This window comes from Diadema antillarum, unplaced genomic scaffold, assembly GCF_040938485.1.
Source record: "Diadema antillarum isolate AM-2024a unplaced genomic scaffold, OU_Dant_1.0 seq00000565_RagTag, whole genome shotgun sequence".
NCBI classification, from domain to species: domain Eukaryota; kingdom Metazoa; phylum Echinodermata; class Echinoidea; order Diadematoida; family Diadematidae; genus Diadema; species Diadema antillarum.
This window is the reverse complement of record NW_027271504.1, coordinates 2,256,818-2,279,072: the sequence shown is the minus strand read 5'-3', so window position 1 is coordinate 2,279,072 and position 22,255 is coordinate 2,256,818. Positions and strand designations below refer to the sequence as shown.

General features: G+C 41.6%; 1 protein-coding gene across 1 annotated transcript in view; it reads left to right on the top strand.

Annotated features, from left to right (window-relative positions):
* Positions 1-19,953, top strand: part of LOC139735217 (uncharacterized) — a 57,305-nt gene extending 37,352 nt beyond the window's left edge. Inside the window, exons 6-21 of the mRNA XM_071645975.1 lie at positions 728-858; positions 3,475-3,563; positions 4,072-4,293; positions 4,807-5,100; positions 5,635-5,813; positions 7,429-7,560; positions 8,481-8,524; positions 9,363-9,763; positions 10,389-10,452; positions 10,658-10,814; positions 11,645-11,859; positions 12,256-12,373; positions 13,077-13,462; positions 14,392-14,833; positions 15,477-15,562; positions 16,596-19,953. Of these exons, the coding sequence (XP_071502076.1) occupies positions 728-858; positions 3,475-3,563; positions 4,072-4,293; positions 4,807-5,100; positions 5,635-5,813; positions 7,429-7,560; positions 8,481-8,524; positions 9,363-9,763; positions 10,389-10,452; positions 10,658-10,814; positions 11,645-11,859; positions 12,256-12,373; positions 13,077-13,462; positions 14,392-14,833; positions 15,477-15,523 (2,921 nt within the window). The 3' untranslated portion in view covers positions 15,524-15,562; positions 16,596-19,953. The remainder of the gene's footprint in view (positions 1-727; positions 859-3,474; positions 3,564-4,071; positions 4,294-4,806; positions 5,101-5,634; positions 5,814-7,428; positions 7,561-8,480; positions 8,525-9,362; positions 9,764-10,388; positions 10,453-10,657; positions 10,815-11,644; positions 11,860-12,255; positions 12,374-13,076; positions 13,463-14,391; positions 14,834-15,476; positions 15,563-16,595) is intronic.
* The last annotated feature ends 2,302 nt before the right edge of the window (positions 19,954-22,255 follow it).

The following is a 22,255-nucleotide window of genomic DNA, read 5'->3' as shown; positions in this document are numbered from 1 at the left end:
TCATTTTGCTAGAAAAGTGAATTTTTGTGGAATTCCTTTTATATTTTCTTTATATTATTGTCCACTCATACGTCATAACCTCTAGTAGTCTCCTCATCCAGCGGTTCCAGCACCAAAACTTTAGAAATTCATAACTTTTGCATCGATTGTCCAATTTTCCTCAAACTTTCACTGATGTGTTCTACTAATGTTACTGCTTTTACTCGATCCACATTGCTCTTTGGGTTTATGTTCCCTTTAATACTGTAAAAGCGGATATTTTCGTGCGACTAATTTTTCGCGCTCGGCAGTGGAAGAAGAGTTTCACATGTTCTTAATTCCACGGAATCAAGACATCAACTACTGGCACATATGGCAAGCAATGATATTCCTGTGCATTCATTTTCGCGTTAGATTCTGGTTGCGTGAAATGCGCAAAAATTTCCACTTTTGCAGTAACAAGGCGTGTCACATTAAAAAAATGATACAGTGGAAGTTTTCACATAATTGATATTTTGCCTTTGGGACACTGTCAGTGGATAATCTTGATCTTGCACATGAGATTAACTGTGCACATATTTCAATATGTCCTTGAAATATCCATGTTTGTGTCATATGGCTGTTTCAGTAGAGCACTAGCTTTACTACAGTTTCTACACTGCAGAAAATATGCCAGGTTTACGTATTTACCAACCGTTGAATTGTATTATTAATGTACATGTATACCTCCTCCATCTCCCGCAAGCAGCCGATGCATTCCAGACGGATGCAGAGATTGCACGGAAGCAGAACGGCCAGATCATGGAGAGAGATTTGGAGGTGTGGGAGGATGGCAACACAATATCGGATTACGGCGACGACCCCCTCTCGTCGGGAAACGTAAGTCTTGACTGACTCGTGATCGATGACTGTAAACCTCCACTGTTGCACAATTTGATTTTTATGCCTCCGCCAACGAAGTGGCCGGAGGCATTATGTTTTCGGGTCGTCCGTCCGTCCGTCCGTCCATCCGTCCCGTTTTGTTTTTGTTGATATCTCAAGAACCGTGTGGTGGTTTTACATCAAACTTGGTATGAGGGTATAACCTGGGGGGATAATACTTTGTTTAGATTTTAGGGTCACGAGGTCAAAGGTCACAGGTTTTGTGAAAAAAGGTTGAAATTTCATGTTTTTCTCCATATCTCGCAAATGGTTCAAGGTATCTTCATGGAACTTAGTATCGCATATGCATGTACCGATGGGCAGTGATTATCTAGGGAAGTTGGGGGTCAGGGGTCAAAGGTCAAGGTCAACTCCTCAAAATATTACTACTTTCCTTATATTTATGCAATGCCTGAAGGATTTTCTTTTTTAACTTGATGTATGCATGTATAACCAAATATATATTCTGTGGGAAGTTTCTTGCCAAAAGGTCAAAGGTCAAGTGAAAGTGCTAAATTGCACGTCTTCCTCCATATCTCAAAAGTAACTCAAGGTATTATCATGAAACTTACATATTTATGCATGTTCTACCTAACAGTGATTCTCTTTGGAACCGTGAGGTCAAAGGTCAAAGGCCAGGTTTAGATAATACTATTTTACCATTTGATACTGAAATTATACTTTTTATGCCTCCGCTACGAAGTGGCCGGAGGCATTATGTTTTCGGGTCGTCCGTCCGTCCGTCCGTCCCGTTTTGTTTTTGTCGATATGTCAAGAACCGTGGGGTGGTTTTACATCAAACTTGGTGTGAGGATATATCCTTGGGGGATAATACTTTGTGTGGATTTTAGGGTCAAAGGTCACAGGTTATTTTGTGAATTTTTTTTTTGTAAATTTCATGTTTTTCTCCATATCTCGCAAATGGTTCAAGGTATCTTCATGGAACTTAGTATATATGCTTGTACCAATGGGCAGTGATTATCTAGGGAAGTTGGGGGTCATGGGTCAAAGGTCAGGGGGTCAAAGGTCAAGGTCAACTCCTCAAAATATCACTACTTTCCTTAAAATGCAATATGCCTGAAGGTTTTTTTTTTTTTTAAACTTGATGTATGGCATGTATTACCCAATATATATTTTTGGGGAAGTTTCTTGCCAAAAGGTCAAAGGTCAAAAGGTAAAAGGTCAAGTGAAAGTGCTAAATTGCACTTTTTCCTCCTTATCTCGAAAGTAACTCAAGGTATCATCATGAAACTTACATATTTATGCATGTTTGACCTAACAGTGATTCTCTTTGGAACTGTGAGGTCAAAGGCCAAAGGCCAGGTTTAGATAATGCTATTTTCCCATTTGATACTGAAATTATACTTTTTCTCAATACCTTGAAAATTACTCAATGCATAAACTTATAAAAGGGTCAAAAGTCAAGTAAAAATCATCAGTTCCCCAAATACCTGCACTCTGACATTTTAATCATTCATCCAATTGAACCTAGTTCTAGGAAAGTGAACATTCAGCACATTTGTGTCAAACCTGTCATTTTAATATTTTGCCAATTGTGTGAAACTGTCGTCACACATTGTCAAGACATTGTACTATAGACCTGTTAGGAGAACCATGCATTATGGCGGAGGCACATCAGTAGCCGTAGCGATATATCTAGTTCTCAATACCTTGAAAATTACTCAATGCATGAACTTATAAAAGGGTCAAAAGTCAAGTAAAAATCATCAGTTCCCCCAAATACCTGCATTCTGACATTTTAATCATTCATCCAATTGAACCTAGTTCTAGGAAAGTGAACATTCAGCACATTTGTGGCAAACCTGTCATTTTAATATTTTGCCAGTTGTGTGAAACTGTCATCACACATTGTCAAGACATTGTACTATAGACCTATTAGGAGAACCATGCATTATTGCGGAGGCATACACCAGTCACCGTAGCGACATTTCTAGTTATCTTTTATGCTTCGTTGGTCTCTGAGAGCATTAGTGAATAGATAAGAATCTCATGTAGGTTGCCCAGCTTTGACCCTCAAGCAGTTTCATGACATTTTGCTCCTGCGACAATTGCTCCTATGAAATACCTGCATGGTAAGCCAAACGTGATTTCTACCCACAAACATGAACCTAACCCTAATCCTCTCATCAAACTAAACCTAAAACCCTATCACAACCCTAACCCTAATCGTAAGTCCTTGGAGAAAATAAGACTGGAGCAGTTGTTGCAGGAGCAAATGTTGTGTCACCCAAGAAGCAGATATGATACTGAGTTTATATGATGTTCATCGTGACCTAATGAATTTGAACTTATTGTTTTGTCAAGGAACAAAAATGTGTGATATCATTCTCATCATCAGAACAAAGAAAATTCATCTTTATCTCCCCATAGGAGCCTGCTGTGATGAATTCATTACAGCATGCTCCTATGGTGTGTTAAAGCTAATTGCTAATTCTGCTTCTGACACGTGACATATTACTCTTGAAAATGTGCATATTGTGTGAAATTGCTTCCTAACTTGTTGAAGCACCATTATTAATGTTTCTTCTGTTGTTGTTTTTTTCCATTGTACAGTCCAATGGTTGGAGTGCAGAAGATATGTTTAGGAAAAATGAGCAGATGGGTGTGACATCATCGTATGACAGTGCACTACCAGAATATACGTAAGTATTCATCCAGTGAATGGTGAGAGTGAGACCAAGATACATTTGCATAGCTGTTAAATCAAGTCACTGAAGCATGAGTGCAATCGTAGAAGAGTTTCTGAATGTAGTATGTTGGAGGAAATGGTGACAGCCACTTTCTTTCTTTATCCGTGCAGAGAATAAATGCTTCTCAAGTCCTGTGCATTTTTTTAAAAATAATGTTTCTGTTTGGTGATATGAAGATGACAGATTGAAATGTTTCTGAATATGGGGAGAAAGCATTGTAGGTAGTATAGCGTGTTGCCATGTGCCATGGAAAATAATGTTTACAGGATTTGTGATAAGTGTCTTGTAGCAAATTTATGTGTACTTTTGACATTAAGTAAAATGAGAGTTATTACACCTTCTTAGAGAGGCAAGTTCTATTGGATGAGCAAACGCCTGGCATTTTCTCAGTCATAACGTGGCTCATTCTGTTTTCGTTTGCATTTTATTTTATTCTTTTTCATTGCCTGTATGGGGACAGAACTCCCCTTGACATGAAGGACACTGAAGAAAATCACAGAAAGATACAGTGGGCGGAGAAGATGGCTCAGAAGATCGAGGGGTCCACGGATTACCGGCACCGAGTCAGCAAGGAATTGGAGACGTCAGAGGATGAGAAGTTTAGCGCCGTCTCGCGCCCCTCGGGCCACAGTTCTTCCTCATCCCCAGCCAGTGCTTCCAGTAGTGCAGAAAGCCTTAATACGTGAGTTTGATCAAGAAGGAGAGCTCAGGCCACTCCGTTCCTATCCCTAACTAAGTTTGAAATTAAAAGATTGCCTGAAGGTAAAGATGCAAGTTGTGCTCATGGGTTTAGGTCATGTCACCTTGTGGTAAGACTGCAAACACATTTTTAAGGTCATGGGCAGATTGTCTTGGTCTTATTTGTTGTGTTTTACTTTTTTCCACCTTTAGGTGTTACATAGTGTTTAGAATATGTAGTTCATGGTATCCAGCTCCTACACAGGGGTCCAGCCAAGAGCTGTTTGTCAACCTTCTGCATATGAATATATAGAGCGTTTCCAAAATCTTGCAGTTGCTTGCATTACTCTTTGATTGAGCAAACCGAAGGAAAACTGTTGCTACTTCTTTGAGTCTCTGTGTGCCCTCTTTGTTTTGTAAATATAAAGCAAGAACAAAACACCAAAATTTTGTGATGAGTACATCAATCTGATAATGGCTGATGAGTGAATTATGCCATTTCTGTTTGTCAACCCAGTGGCAGGTATGTGCCTCCAGCACTGAGAAACAGGCAAGGAGGCGAGGGCCACAATCGCAACATCCCCAGGGGCGCCACGCCCCCCGGACTGTCCCTGCCGCCCGCTGGCCGTGCCAGGGCGCAGTCACCCCACACGCAGCATATGCACCCCTCGCACCCCTCTCCAGGCTCCCCCCATGGCATGGCTTCGCCACAGCAGAGAGTTCAGACGCCACCCCACTCGCAGCCAGCAGTTAGGAGTCCACACATGAACCCCCAACAGCAGGCACCCCATGGTGTTGGCAGCACCCCAAGGTACCATGCTTCGAGCCTCTTTCCTTATGTCGGAGAAGACTCCACAGTGTACAGGCATCTTTCACTGTTCCTTGGGCAGTGCAAAAAATTAACAATAATACTAATTCATGCAGAAGTTACTACTTTTACAACGGTTGTCAGCATTTCACAGACAGATTCACAGACAGAAAGATGAGTCATTGCTGTTTAAGCCATCAATGTTCTTTAATTAACAGTTAGTGTGCTATGTGAACTGGTAGGCAGGCATGCTGGGGTGCATTCTTTGCCGATTGGCACAGATGTCTAGAACACACATTTCAAGTGACAGAGAGTACTTAATCCCTGTTGTGCCACCATGACTTTCATGTTGAACTGAAGAGCATTTATATACCTCAGTGGGATTTGCCAACTTTACAACTAGGTCAAGTTTGAATGTATTACTGAATGCAGATAAAAAAAACCTTGGCCTGTATAACACAAAAAGGGTTAAGTGACACCTATCATGCATCTTGAGCTATCAGGATGACATATTGTCTTCAATCTGCTACGTCATAGGTCCCCGCCTGGTATACCTCAAGCCCACCAGCCCCTCCCCCAGCGAGGTCCCCCGACAGGGCGGCGGACGGCAGCGGAAGTGGTCCAGGGAGGTGGATCAGTACGTCCGCCTGTGCAATCTGTGGGCCCAGTGGTGGCAGCGCCATTTGCTGCCACCGCTGACAGCAAGCAGTCTAATGGTGAGTGCCGGGAATGAAGTCCAGTCAAATTTGATGACAAATCATAACGTGTTGGAATGCTGTGTCATTTTTGAATAGGGGCTTTGAAAATCAAGGTCTTTCAAAGTTTCACAACATTCTATTCATGATTTTGTAAAAAGTATCTACGCTTCGTCTGATTTTAAGTTTATGTGAGGTATTCCAGGGGTCACACTTAACTTTTTTTTAAACTAGCCAGGCGGACTACTTAGAATCAATTTTGACACTGAAGCAATATTTTGGCTAGCCAGACGGACTAGTAACTTCAGAATTTTATGATTTTTAGCTAGTCCGACGTGATTTTGGGTGGCCAATGGCCAGCGGACCATCGCCAATTTCGAACCCTGTATTCATGCACATTTTAGTATGTCTCCTGGATAGAAAATGGAGAAAACATCTCTTGAGACAGGAAAAGTATAGTTGCTCCAAATATCCCCAGTGCTGTTAAAGGGAAGATAAACCCCAAGAGCAATGTGGATTGAGTAAAAGCAGCAACAATAGTAGAACACATCAGTGAAAGTTTGAAGAAAATTGGACAATCGATGCAAAAGTTATGAATTTTTAAAGTTTTGGTGTTGGAACCGCTGGATGAGGAGACTACTAGAGGTTATGACGTATGAGTGGACAACAATACCAAGAAAATATAAAGAAAATTCTACAAAAATCAATTTTTCATGAAAATTACAAATTCCATCAACTTGATATTGACATATATTAAGGGTAGCAATTATTCCCTCTGGTTTCTGAAAGCGGTTGGTCCATTGCTCTTTCATAATTCTAGAAAAGTGAATTTTTGTTGAATTTCCTTTATATTTTCTTTGTATTGTTGTCCACTCATACGTCATATCCTCTAGTAGTCTCCTCATCCAGCCGTTCCAACATCAAAACTTTAAAAATTCATAACTTTTGCATCGATTGTCCGATTTTCCTCAAACTTTCACTGATGTGTTCTACTAATGTTGCTGCTTTCAATCAATCCACATTGCTCTTTGGGTTTACCTTCCCTTTAACATCAAGTTTGGATCGAAAAAAAAAGGTTGCTCTTTCAGTAGACATTAAAAACCTCTAAGTAGCATTTGTGTAATTGTGTCTGTTGTTGTTGTGTCAGCTGTACAAAATATGTGTACAGATGGCGATGTTGATAGTGGTGGCATGAACATGTGTGTTGTTTGTGTGTTTGTATGTGATGTTGTTTGTGTGTTTGTATGTGATGTGAAGGTGATGGTTGGTGATGATAGGGTGAGCTCCAGTTGTATGTGTTGGTGCAAATAAAGAGGACCACCTCTCCTCAAAAACTTGTAGAGTAGAAATGTCTCCATTGTGCAAGTTTTGAGAAAAAAATGCTGATTTTCTGTGTGCCACCATTCATTGCAACCCCCCTTTCCCCCCAGTAGATAAGTCAAGAGATGTATTGTGAAGGTGATGGTGATGGTGATGATAGGGTAAGTGCCAGTTGTATGTGTTGGCATATATAAAGATGACCCCACCCCTCAAAAAACTCTGAGAGCATCAATGTCTCCATCGAGCAATTTTTGAGAAAATGATGCTGATTTTCTGTGCTCCACCATTCTTTGCAAACCCCCCTTTCCCCCCACAGTAGATAAGTCAAGAGATGGGGCTGGTCCCCAGGATGTAGAGAAAAAGACGCAAGCAGAGACTCCCCAGGCCCAGAGAGGAGCACCGACTGGTGAAAAGAGCCCTAGCTCTGGCATCAGTGATTCCAGCAAAAGTGAGCACTAAACTTGTCTTTAGTTTTTGCTTGTGTTTTTGTTGTACAATGCAATGCAATGCGATGCGATGCGATGCGATGCGATGCGATGCAATGCAATGCAATGCGCAATGCAATGCAATGCAATGCAATGATACGCTCTTCCCATGAGACTCAGAGCGCTCTCAAAATTACAACGATAGAAAAAGAAAATGGAGTAGTGAGTAAAAGCAATCAAAGTATTTCGATCAACTTTAGATCCATCATTTAGATAACATACAATAGGTAAATACAGGCATATACATTATGTACACAATTCATACACTTATGCATACACATACACAACATACACATATACCTGTGCAGAGCTAAAGATTGGATTTAGAATAGTATGTTTTTTGAGAGCTTTTTTGAAAGAGTTTTTGGATACAGACTGCCTTATAATCAAGAGGAGATTATTCCACCCCAGTAATTGTGAAAGTCCTGTCACCAGCTAGATTTCACTATGCCCAGTGTTAAGCATACTCCCACACAAATTGAAGGAACATGGTTTTGTGAGTATGTCTCTAGTCTTGTGAACAGGAGTTTGAATCCTACCAGGTGTGACCATCATCCATAGGCACACTTTATCCTTTTCATTTCTACATGATATCCCTCTCACAAGAACCCAAGAGCACAGATGGCTACCTTGCATTCCTGAGATAATGAAAATTGTTAGGTCCTCTTAGAGATCAGTTTTTTGCTTGAACCCCCCTTTGCTCAAATTGATATTTTACTCTGGTGCATCACCAAGCCTTGTATGCTATTGTCAGATGGAATAACAAAAGTAGTTCGTTGAGATCTAGTGTTACATGTTATGCTTGATGCTCACATCCCAAAACTGATGTTTCATAACTATTCTCCATGTTTTCCTTTCTTATGCTCAATTTTTTTTTTTTCAGGGCAAACAATAGAACAGTTCCGAGAGTTTCAGGAAAATTTCATGGTGAGTCAATATTTTCCCTTTTTTTACATTTCCTTGATGACATCTTGAGAATTTATTTCAAGTTTGACAATTTATCTCTTTCTAATCTTTCTCTGTATTCTTTCTTCTTCTTCTTCTTCTTCTTCTTCTTCTTCTTCTTCTTCTTCTTCTTCTTTTTTTTTGGGGGGGGGGAAGAAAAGCATGAGGTTTGCAGGTTTTGGTTAGTGTGAAAGTAAACTGTGGCATATTTCTGTTGGTTTGACACCAATTTTCCTTGTTGGTTGCTTGAGAAAAAAAATACAATACTGTATGCTACTGCCACTGGTCAGAATGTGCAATTTGAACAACAGCCCATGGATAAACTATTGCAGCAACACAATGGTAATGTAGGGGTCAAATGAGAACGTGATTTGCTAGAGGTCAGTGTCAAAGGTCAAGATTGGAGTATGACATTAAGGATAGCCAAAGGGTACTGCATTGGAAGTAAATATGATAGTCAATAACTAGATTATAATCTCTGAGAATTGGGAACATGAAAATCCCTTATGACAAATATTTGGCAAACCACATAGGTTAAAGACCAAGGATAGAATGTGTTTGTGAAGTTTCGCCTAGTAGGTATGTATTCTGAAGGTCAAGCAAGTTACAATTTGTAGCAGAGTAAGTTATGGGGGGGGCATAATATAATTGTCATACAGTTGTAGGAAAGGAGTTACTAGTGGCATTTGCATTGAACTTTGTGGAGCACTGAAGTGTGCATATCAGGAAACCAGAGTTTATTTTGAAGTTGTTATGTTGAAGCGCTATTGCATATGAAGTAGAAAATTTATGTGACTATTGCATCCTTTGTGCACTACAGCTGCAGGAAAAAGAGAAGGCAGGTCCATCTTCTGCAGCGACAACATCCCTTCCTCAGTCAGCAACGTCAGCTCCTAGCAACCCGCAACAGATACAACAGCTGCAACAGCCAGCGCAGCCGACGCAGACAGCAGCGGCAACACCAACACAGACAGCGACGACGCCATCAGTGGCCCAGGCAGCAGCAGCACCACCACCCCAGGTGTCTGCATCACCAACACCTGCTACTGAAGTGGCTAACAGTCCATCAACGACGGCTGCTCCAGCGGTAACGATAGCCACCACTACGAGTGCAACTTCAGCGGCAACTACGCCTACGTCAGCCTCCAAGACGGCAGAAAAAGCAGCAACTCCGCCCACTACGTCTTCATCAGAATCCAAGAAAGAAGAAGCCATGAAGTCGTAAGTCCAATCCACTCTTCTCCTGTTGTGTGCTCTTCTAAAGAGCCCTTGAAGCATCTTTTCTGTTTAGTTTAGTTTTGTTTTCTTTTCGTTTTAATGGGAGTAGTTAAGAAAGAATCAGATTGGACTATGGGGTTCTCTCTAAGCACCTACCTATGATCAACTGCATATGTTCAAATTAAAGAGCAGGTGGTATTTGTTGGATTTTCATGCCTATGAAGGTGCTTGTGCCAGATGATCAATCTGTCGCTAAATTCTGTTACTAATCTGTTACTAAAATCCTGTTACTAAATCTGTAGCTAACTCTGTTACTAAAATCCTGCCTACATTCCCTTCTACAGAGCAAGTAGTATGTGTGAAACACCCACTGGCTTTCATCATGCAGTTTTACTGAGGACCAAATCACTTTTCTCCTATATATTCAGTGTGTGTTTTGAATTATTTGTAATCAGTGGAGTTCTGTCATGTATTTATTTTAAAGTGAAATTTATTTGTAATACAGTATGTGTAATATCATCATGTAAGTGCAGCTGCACTATCCCATGTGTTATTTTGTGTATCTTGTGTATATGTAGATAGAATTGTAGTCAGTCATCACAAAGGTTGCTTTCATTCTCTTTTGCAGGGTGGTGGCAAAATCAACGCTAAACCCCAACGCCAAGGAATTCAACCCGATGGCCAAGACATTTGTGAGTTGATGCAATCTGTTCCCAGTAGTTTTAAAATACTTTTGATATCATCGTTCTTTGAGTGTGAGTTGTGTGTGAGAAGTATGTTGGAGCTGAGGAAGAGTCAGAAATTCAACAGCCATCATTCTCAAAGTCATTGATTTGTGTACAATTATCAATATATCCTATAGTGCCAACCCTCTCTCTCACGTACACATACACACAGAGGATACAGCCGCAGAAGACGCCCACGCCTCCCCGGCCGCCATCCCAGCCCAGTCCGGCCCAAGTCATGCCAACTCCCTTCAGCCACCCAATGAACCCACCCATTTACCCCGTGCAGCACTACCCGCCTAGCATAAGGGCTCACAATCAGCGGAAAGGTAGGCGGCCGTTTGGGTGGCTATTTGCCTGGTGACACTGGGATTGTTAAGTGCGCTTCCTATTTCACTGAGCCCACAAGACTGGGATTATTTCAGCATTGCCGCAAGCAGAAACGTTTTCATTCGATTAGCTTATTACGATTTTGGTTAATTGTTACAGAAGGGTTTTTTTGTCTCAACCCCTTGATGGCCTATAGAGTACTAAAGTGTGATGTCATAGCCACCCATCACCATAGAAACTGGTTAAACAACCTCACCTGGCCCAAGTGTTTATGTGTGCACCTGGTTCCAACTCAAGGTATAATAAAAGACAATGACATCATCACTTTGGTACTCTATTGAGATTTTAATGTAGTGCCAAGGTAGTCTCTGTCAGTGCCAAGTCAATTGTGAGGGAGAATCAATGAACAATAAAAATCACTTCTCCCAACCTGTGTCTAGACCTCTCCTATTGCCACACTTTTGATTTAGATAGACAATGGTTGATGTACATGAGCAGAGTATAGATACGCATACAGTAGGCATTAGCTTGAAATTGTAAGGATCCTGGAGAACTCATAGACGTGGCGGGGCTCAATCTTAGGGAGTGTACTGCCATTGTGACTAGCTGGCAGAAGTGGATGCTTGTGAATACTGTGCCTTGGGGCATTAAGGTCTGCAGGTTGATATCTTGCCAGTGCTGGATACTTGTTTGTGCCTCATTATTAACTCTTTTCCTGCCAACAGCAAGGCTGTGACATGCAACAACAATGCAATTTTGTGCAAGTTTGGCTCTGAAAGGGCTGTTACGGTGAAAGATTCTAACGCTTGCCTCTCTTGTTTTTTTTTAGGTGGCAGCAATATACCCCAGCTGCGGGGCCAGGGAGACATCCACCCCATCCTGCCAGTGTCCATGGCTGCAGGCCAGCCCCTGGTCACACACCTTCCGCACATGCAGCTCTACGCGCCCCACCCCGGCCCCAGTGGCCCCATCACGACACAGACGGGCTCCGGCTCGCACGTCCTCGCCCAACAGCAGCACATACCCTACTTGTACCAGGCCAAGGTAAGTCATGGCGGGTCACGTGGCAGGACAAGGCGACGTGCATAGTCAAGACATGAGATCAGATTTTGAGCAATCAAAGGGATCCTTTTGATATCACACGTACAGGCTGTACACACAAATACAGATAAATATTTTTGTTTTCTTTGTGCAAACATTGTTTAGTGTGTTATTACCAAGAAATTTGCATATGTTCCTTTGGCTGATGAACTGCAACATCATGTACTTTGTCTATCCTGTAGAAGTAGTTTTTTTTTTTCTGTTTGTTTCAATGTGTGATTTTTGAGAGAGTTACTGCTATTTTAGATAGGTTTTACAGGCTTGATAGCGACTGTTTAAAGTGTATTCTTATTCTTATCTATCATTCTGTTTTGTTTTTCCAATTTGTGGCACCTGCAGCAAATACCACCTAGGATACCTAACCAGCAGAACATTGTGGCGGCAGGACAGCACCCAGGGTCCAGCCAGCACCAGATGTCCCAGGATGCTCCTGTCATGGTCTTTCCCACTTTCACAGGTAATGACCCCCCAGCCTGGTGCAGTCGTATTTCCCAACAAGCCGCGTGGGATTCACTCTGTGTGGAAGATTGCTGCATACTGCAACAACCAAATTTGTTTATGATTGATAATCGATTAGAAAACACTACATAGCAACCATGATCAGGTACATTTTTAGATTACAATACTGTCACTTTCCTTTTTGGCTAATATTTTGGATTTCCGTCATTAACTGGAATTGTGTTAGTGCAGTGTTACTTGACACATTTCTTATTAATGCATATGTGCCCAAAAAATTGACAGTTTCCGCAGGCATATGAGAACTATGCTTTCCCTTTTATGTGCCCACTGAGTGGACAGGTAGTGCCAAGAGGTTCATCCTCCATCGCCAGATTTATTTTCAGATTTTTAATAGTATGGTAGTTGACTCCAGCAGAGCACTATGTGTCTGTGCTTAGGGGTTGGTTACGTTAGCAAGACAAGCAGACATGTATACAAGATGATTGCCAAGAACTATGAGTACAGACAATGACTGCATGCAAGGTACTTGATAACATGCACTTGGCCCTATGCTGGTAGCTAGTGAGCATGATTGTGATACTTCAACTGAGGTGATTGCACACGCTTGTGACATGTTAGGCGTTAAAATCAAATTGTACAAGGAGGAGAGTTACATGTCATTCATGCCGCCTCAAAATGTCTGTTTGATGTGTGTATTTCAGCTGGGATAAACAATTTTGCAGGGGCCCAGAACATCCCCATCTCGCAGACGCCAAGCCAGATGCCGACACCATACCACCAGTTCAACCAGCAGCAGCAGCAACAGCAGCAGCTTCCCCAGCCCCAACCCCAGCCCCAGCACCACCAGAACCCAACGGTGCACCTGCAGCCCCACCAGGCGGCAGCTGCTGCAGCGGCCGCCCAGGCCCAGGTGCACCACCAGGCCTCACACCCTCACGGCCACCAGCACACCACGCCCCCCCAGGCGCCCCACACCCCTCAGGGACAGGCGCAGACTGGCGTCATGCAGCAGCCGCAGCAGCCGGGCCACGGGGGCCGGCCATCCCCAAGTCCTGTCAACCAGGTCATGCACCAGGCAAGTTCTCAGGTGTGAACCTGTGTGCGATGTTCATCAGTGTTTGCAAATCTTGCCACTAAGTGATAATGTGCTGCCTCGTCTTTACATTGATTATTATGTATTCCAAGTTATTCATTTGTGTAGTACTGAGCATGGAGAACCATATTTTAGTGCTGTGAACACACAAGAATGAGATTGTATAGCTGCCTGTCATCCATCAATGAAAAGTACTTTTGAAATGACAGTTGGTACAAAAAATGGCTCTTAAGATTTGATTCAAACAGTGTCTTTACATCTCACAGTAAGAGTAGTATGCTGGCGGCTTATGACCAGGCCCCCACAGTAATATGTGCTTGACATGAAAGGAATGTGGAAAGACTTGCACTATGTTTGGAACAGCCGATATCCAATTGGGCCGTATTTTACCTCAAGGAGCAATGTGCAGTTATCTCCTTGAGCCAGTGCTGTGCCCAACAAAAGTTAAGGCAACAGACTGCATTGCGTTTGTCACACAACTTATTTGTAGAAGGCAAAACTGCATCTTGTTACATTGAAAAGACTTCCTTCAGGCCTGAAAAGCATTGAACTCAGTGCCATTCACCCATATCTGTCTGACTGCAGTTTTAGAGCACATCAGCCTATATTCACGGAGATGGTTGAAGTCAAACTCATGGTCTTTATTTAGTTCATGGACTGAATTATGCATGAAAAAGACATACCTTACACATCGCATATCGATGCGCAATTAGCATTGGATATCTGTTGGAGTGTGCGATCTGTCACTCGCGTGTACGCGATATAAATATGCATAAATCATGGACTAAGTCTAAATCACCTTCGTGAATATGGGCCAATGTGTCTAGCAAGTTGAAGGTCATTTAATTCACATCAGCAATAACAGCATAATTAGGACAGTGCCATGAAGTAATTTCTCACTTTTGCCACTTTGTCTCATGTAGCAGCAGCATCAGCAGCAGCCTCAGCAGGCCACCTACCACCCCCAGGGCATCATGCCGGCCATTGGCCAGCCCCAGCCCCAGAACCACCAGATGATGGCAGCAATGGCGGCCGTCAACCAGCAGGGCGGGGCCGCCGGAAGCCCCCACACGGCCAACAACCACTCCCAGCAGCAGAACATGCTCTCCCAGATGCACCCCCACACCCACCATGTCATCCACCAGCCGTACTCCCAGGGGCCCCAGCAGGTGGCCAACATCACCAACGTGACGCCGGTCCACTCCACGCCCCACCCGCACCCCAAGCCAGTCTTCCTTCATAGCAGCCAGGGGCAGCACGCGGGGCCTGGGGGCCAGCAGGGTCTGCAGGCTATACCCATGCACAACCCCCAGCCCTCAATCATGTCATCACCCGTCCAAGGACCCTACATGCAGACTCCACCAGGTAATGCTGATCCTGTAAAAGCCGTTCATTCTCACATTTGAGGACAAGAATAGGCCCAGTACTATTTTGTAGCCAATATTCTTCTCTCTGTAGCATCTGAGCACACATTGGCCGATAAGCCTTGTCATATTGCTCAGATGTTAATGACACATGGTAGGCAAAAAAATTGATCTGTATACTTTCACCTAGAACTCCTTCCTACTGATGATTCTCCTGTTCGTCCAGTTTATTTATTTATCTATCTATTCAGTATTCTTTGACCAGGGTAACCCCATCAGTGGTTTATACTCTGTTATCCTTGGAAGGCCCTGCAACAAAATTCACAAAGTAACATATCAAGGGCATCCAGTTGTACATAGCTCTTTTGGAGCGCTCATGTTCGTCTCTTTGAATCTCTCTGTTTTGTGCATCAATGTGAGTGGATATGAGTTGCTTGTATTCCATGACTCCACTGCATGACTTGGTATTCTTATTTGTAGCAGTGATCGCTGGTTGTTTTGATGAGACATTCCTGAGGACATGTACTACCCATTGTTATGTTATGTTATGTTTTGTTTTTTTGTTTTTTCTCTCCATAAGTTGTCCATGTGATTAATTTGTAATTTGTCTTTTTCCATGTCCTTTTGTCCTTCGGTCATTTCAGGACAATTACAACAACCTCAAGTCCAACAGTATCAACCAAGCAACTGAAGAGAGAGTAGGCATGTTATGTGGATATTATAGTTAAAGGTAGGTAGGCGGACCAGCCCTTGAACATTTACAATTCTAGCAAGCTATCTACTGATGTATTTATCTTTTTCTGGATGTTATTGGAGTTGGTATTCAGCGCTTGCAGGGTCATGAATAATGTGACGGAGGAGTTTGTACTTCTTCTTGTTCTTAATCATCAAAATTACTGTTGCCATAGTGTTTACTCAAAGTTGTTGCACAAGTTTCACTGTTCAAGAATATGATAATCCCTGTTTTATTATGATTTCATTCTTGAACCCATAATCACATTTAGTGTTTTGCAACACTGAAAATTTATGAGAACTTGTGTAAATTAGGATGAACGTATATTCATTTTACGTGGATTATTGAAGAAGGTTGTTACAATAGGCCTAAATTCACAAAGGTAGTCTAACTCCTATCAGTAGATTGTATTTAATCCATGGACTAAAACAAGCACCTAATAGGTGTGCTTTTCACATGCATGTGTCCGCATTCATTCATTATTGGATGTATGTCATGCACATTTCTGTAGGCAAAGTTTGCATAATCCACAAATGAAATTCAAACTACCCATAGGAATTCTAGCCATCGTGTTTATCAGCATAATGCCAACATAATACTGGATGCAAAGGAAATGTGGCTAGAAGTCAAAATGAGATAACCAGTAATTCATTGAACATGTTGTCATGCAGAAACCTCAAATTAGCCATCATGGTCTAAAAAGACTTTAATATATTTCTTACATACAGCTTCTCACTTGCTTTGTACTCTTGGCAATCAAATAAAGGGGGTTTTCTTTCATTCGTGAGCAGTTTGATATCCTTTTGAACCATAGATTACATTGCATACTGAAGCATAGTTATCAAGTTGTTCGAAAAAACACTATGACTCTTTTAGGCAAAAAAAATAAATATGGAATTTTATGCAAGCTGGATAGGATCTTTCTGATATGCTGCCTGAGTGACTGCTCTCAGTGGTAGACTTACGTAATGGGTAAATGCTCCTTTAACAGTTTTCCCTTTTCTTTTGTGTCTTGTTGCCCTATTGACAGGAATGCAGTTTATATCTGGATCAGTGATCCAGGTTGCTTCAAAACCGTGAATGCTGCACGGGGCTACTTGATGTGGAAACAGCCGGATATGCTGCTATGTGTGATAAACAAGAGTATTCCCAGTGGGGAGCGTAATGTCTGCTGACATCGGAAGTGTGGCCCATCGGCATGGCTGTTTTTATTTTAGAGGAGTCGTCTCCGTTCGCGGACACTGCATTCGTAGCAGCATTGAGCGACTTCTCGCGTAACCGCAGATGTGCCGTCATCTTTGTTTTGGGCGGCGTGGACGATTTGTTCGACTCCGCCCCAAGACGTCTTCTAGTGATTCAAGTGTTGGAGGCAAAGGAGAAAGGACAAAAACATAAATACAGATGTATCTGTAGCCAAAGAAGGGCAATGTGTCTGAAAAAAAAAAATAGGAAGAAAAAAAAAGACTACTATAATATGTTATGAGCACAATTCTTTCATGGCTGCTGTAAATCGAAGTTGTGGATTCATGAGATTAAATCAGAAATAGAGAGTGTGTGTATGAGACAGAGAGAGAGAGAGTAAATGTGAGATTTGTACGAGTGAAAGGAGAGTCTAAACAACAGCAGAGTAATTGTTGGCATGAGCTCGATCGAGGAAAATCATCTAGCGAACATGGAATTTGGTTTCTTCATATCACAGCATATTGTGCAAATTAGAAATATTTCTGCAAACCTCATGTTATTAAAAGAACAATGAAGCAAAAATGAACCAGTGGCACGGGTTATTCGGAAGAAAATGACAGATGCCCAGGTGCTCTGTTGGTTTGCCGTCTCCACGCAACAAGCAAATGTAGCGGTGACGAATAGAGAGAAGAGGAAGCCACCGTAGACCCGGCACGGCTCCCATCAAATGTCGAAAACCGATGGAACTGCTCATCGTCGACGGAGAAACGAGGGAAAAAAAATGTTTTCAAAGATTATAATGATATTATATATGTTATCTTTTAGCCAAATGAATGCATCTGTAAAGGAATGCTTTTAAATCAGGCCTTCCTGTCTTATAAGCCGTGAAAATGCTGCTGCTGGACACACGGCAGAAGATGTTTCTCTGGGCGCTCTGCAGGCTGTCCAATGAGGCAGAGAGGACTGTCGTGCCGTGATCGGGTGCGAGTGGGAGGCGAGAGTAATTTACTTGAGAGGGAGCTGTTCACTTCAAGGAAAACAAGCTGGGATCGTCAATATATTTATTACGCGACAAGAGTGAAGTTGGAGCATTCCAGTTTTGTAGAGAGAACTTTCCAGTGGTGTCTGGTGCATGCATTCACCTCACTAGGTTCCGTTAGTTGGACGGCGCCCTCTCTCGGGTCGCGGAGAGCGTGTCGAGAGCGGAGTACAACACGCCCGTGAAGGAGTCAAAACTGCTAGCAGGGAAAAACAAAACAAAACAAGACAACGTGAGAGGGAACAAGGCTTTCGCTAAGAGGATCTTTCAAAGAGAGAAAAAAAAATATCTTTAGGACATCAGGAAGGGAATGATAATTGCAAAGCATATCAGAATTTGAGAGACATTTTATTATAAAATAGTTGTAGTCTGCTTCATGTGAACATTGAAGTACATGTGCATGAACAAGGAATAAGTAAAAAAAGAATTCAGTGGTGCGGCTTTACAGGAATATAAAGAAGAAACAATATTTGTGAGGAAGGAGAAAAATCAACAATGCAATGGCTGCTTTGTGTGAAAATAGAGGAGAGAAAAAAAAACAAATATGTGATAAGATATAAAGCAGTTCTAAAAGACTGCGCCAAACTGGGAAATATAAGATCTTGTTTTATATAAAATGCCACTTTATCTTTGGGGGAACAATAAAATAAAGAGAAAAAAAAATTGTTATGCATTGGAAGTGGCTCGACCCATGTGGTCTGGGAAAAAATAATGGGAAAATTTTCATAGGATAACCCCCCACATTTCTCCACATAAATTTATAAAGGAGTGAAGTTAACTCCTTTGGTACTGCTGCACTGTACAATTGAGCGAGCGTAGTGCAATACTCAAGTCAGTCACAATGTAATGCCGCAGTACTTAACGAGTTAAAGCTCTCCCTTCTTGTAGGGGGAAAGAGGCAACCTTTTCTTGGCGAGGAGCTTGACTGGACATTAGAATGTCTTTCCTCTTTTTGCCAGGATGATGTTGATCAAGAAGGGGGAGAATTGATAGTCTCAGCTTGTAAGTAACAACCAACCATGTGTACAACATTGGACAGTGCTTTAGCATCGACTAACAGCAGAACAGAATTTTTTAGTAAAACTGTTGTTACATTGATCAGTGGGCCACGAGTACCAGCTCTCCTTTCTCACGGCTCAAACATTGAGTCTCAAAAGCTACAGCCTAAGTCAGCAAAGTTGCTGAAGTATCTTTATGTTGTTACGCCCACTGAATGCACATATCCGTAGAAACGCTTGGAGGTGTTTATAATAATTTAGCAGTTAAGAATACGAAGTCAAAGCAACCAACCTTCGAGCCAAATGTATGAGGACTCAAAAGCTAGTTGTTTGTTGACATCCTGTCATAGAAGCAAATTCAGAGGTAGCAGTTTCAAGGGATAATCCATGAAGTGTATAAGTACAGACACTATTATGTCAAACTCTGGGGTTGTGTCGAATTAAGTGCCAAAAGTTAAGAATGTTGACACAAATCTGGTAGGAAAACCGATTAAATTACAGCAGAAACAAAATTAAAGAATTTTAGTGGCTTCCTTTGACATGGTATGATATTAACCTCCATATTCATTGTAATGTGGCTCCATGTCCTACACATTTATGAATCAGATATTCTGTGTCTTGTCTTTTTATGTCTGCAATACCAACTCTTCCCCATACAGTAGAGGGGACGTTTGCCCCTCACAGCTGCTCTTAAATGATAATGTTGCTGTTTTGAGTTGTGAGTTGCTGCTCTGTTGTTCATGTTGAATACCTAGGGAGATTTTCTACCACATCCTCTTGCATATATGGGCAGGTGCTATGTTGGCTTCCTGTAACCCTCGGTCCAAATGTAAACATGATCTTGAACAAAACAAATGGAGAAAAAAAAACCCCACACACGCGAAAAAGGAGGAAAAATGAATGAAGGACAGAGAAAAGAGAAGCTTGGTAAGACAGAACAGGGCACTGCCGAAAATTTTTTCTGACGATACTGCCAAATTCATTTTTTGTCACCCCGTAGTGTTTGCACAGTTTTATTGTAACTCGAGCACAATTCAGAGCGTAATGCAAAGTACACAGTATCGGATCAACATGGACAACCGGGCAACATCTTGCAAACTTTCACCCCCTCTGTATCCATACAGGTGACTCGATGCCTTGTGATTTCACCAATCTGCCGAGATGTGATGTTGGGTTTAACCTTGTGTAGTTATGATAATAGTAATAATATGTATGAATTATATTGCGCCAAATCCACTCTGTAGAGTGCTCAAGGGGCATACATACTATTAATGACATGGTTCACGATTTTTTCGCAAAAACAAAACATCTCTTTTCACAAATACCAGCTAAGACCCTCTCAGTACACCTCCAGTTTTACAGTTATGTTTGATTCCCCCTCCATTTTGTGGCATGTTTTGTACCTCATAAATGTACAATACCTCATAAGCAAGAGAAAATAGTAAACTGTCTAATTTAAGCTTGATTTCCTATGCTTTCGAATCCAGAGGATCTCTGTGATGTTGAACAGTCTGCAAAAGTTGGTTTATGCAATGATGGTAGCTATTTTGATATTCTTTTTGTTGCTTAGTTTGACCCGATGAAATTTAGAATAGTCTTTTGACACTTTTCCTTGTTTTTTTTTTCCCCTTTTGTACTGGCTATTTCAAATGCAAAGTAACTATCAATTTATACCAACGCTCATCATTAATACACCCCTAAGGAGAAATGATGCATATGAAATAAAGTGCTTTGACAGACAATTAGATTTTTAGTTTTTGTTGACATTGAGAGCATTCATGTTTTCACTCACCACAGCCTCTCTGTTTTTGCGAGGAGTGAATTAGAAATAAGATCCGAGTGCATTTAGAAGGGGACTACTGGAGCGTAGAATTGTGGGTGGTGAAATGAGATATATTGTGTTGGGGCAAAAATGTGGTATAAACCAAAATGGAGACTTCTTTCCTAAACCCAGGTCAACATGTATTTTCGTGTATTTGATTGTACTGTCCTATGCCACTTCATAAAATTCACTGTCTTTTTGCAAGCTAGGGGATAATTAGACTTGTGAAGTTTCTTAAAGATGCATGATAAATGTGATAATCTCCCAACTGGTTAAGCACACTCTTATGCTATCGCCCTGGTAGGAGACGTAAAGTTTTGATCAACATTTCCAAGTAAAATTCAAGCTGAGACTATACCAGTCAAATGTCTACTGTGTCTTTTTTTTTTTTCTTCCCTGTTTGTTTGAAGAGCTTGAAGAGCTTGAGTTCTTGTCTTTTGTTCAGTAGTGTAGTGATCTCTGCCTGTACAGGCAACTCCCTTTAGTACAAAGTTCTTGGGACTAGCAGTTTTCTTGTGTCATATCAAAATTTTGTTAAAGCTGAACAGTGAAGTACGCAAAGATATATCTTGATAATTTTGGGACCTCAATTTTTATTTCGTTGTAACAAAAATTTAGTTTTTCGTTATAATGGGAGTGCACCGTACAGGCAAAGATCACTACATTACTGACGTGATGGTAATTGTCCCCGCCGAACGAGTTCGAGCAGGGGACTATGAAACGGGCTCCGTGCGTGTGTGTGTCCGTGTGTCCGTCCGTGTGTCCGTCCGTCCGTCCGTCCGTCCGTGTGTCCGTGTGTGCGTCCGTGTGTGATCAAAATCTTCAATTTGCTACTTCTCTGTCATTTATGAGCCAATTTTGATTCTGTTTGCTTTATATGATAGCACTACATGGGAGCTTTGAAACTTCTACACAGAATTTCAGTCGTGACCTTTGACCTTGACCTTTGACCTATATTGTACATTTTGCTACAAAATGCTACTCCTTCGCCATTTCTAACCCGATTTCGATTCCGTTTGCTTTATGTGATGGCACTAGGTGAGGGCTTCAAAACTTCTACACAGAATTTTGACCTGTGACTTCTTTGACCTTTGACCTTGATTTTTTGACCTATATTGTACATTTTGCTACGAAATGCTACTCCTTCGCCATTTCTAACCCGATTTCGATTCCGTTTGCTGTATGTGATGGCACTAGTTGAGGGCTTCAAAACTTCTACACAGAATTTTGACCTTTGACTTCTTTGACCTTTGACCTTGATTTTTGACCTATATTGTACATTTTGCTACGAAATGCTACTCCTTCGCCATTTTTAACCCGATTTCGATTCCGTTTGCTTTATATGATGGCACTTTTGACCTTGATTTTTGACCTATATTGTGCATTTTGCTACAAAATGCTACTCCTGCGCCATTTCTAACCCGATTTCGATTCCGTTTGCTTTATGTGATAGCACTAGGTGAGGGCTTCAAAACTTCTACACAGAATTTTGACCTTTGTCTTCGTTGACCTTTGACCTTGATTTTTGACCTATATTGTACATTGGCTACAAAATGCTACTCCTTCGCCATTTCTAACCCAATTTCGATTCCATGTGCTTTATGTGATGGCACTAGGTGAGGGCTTCAAAACTTCTACACAGAATTTTG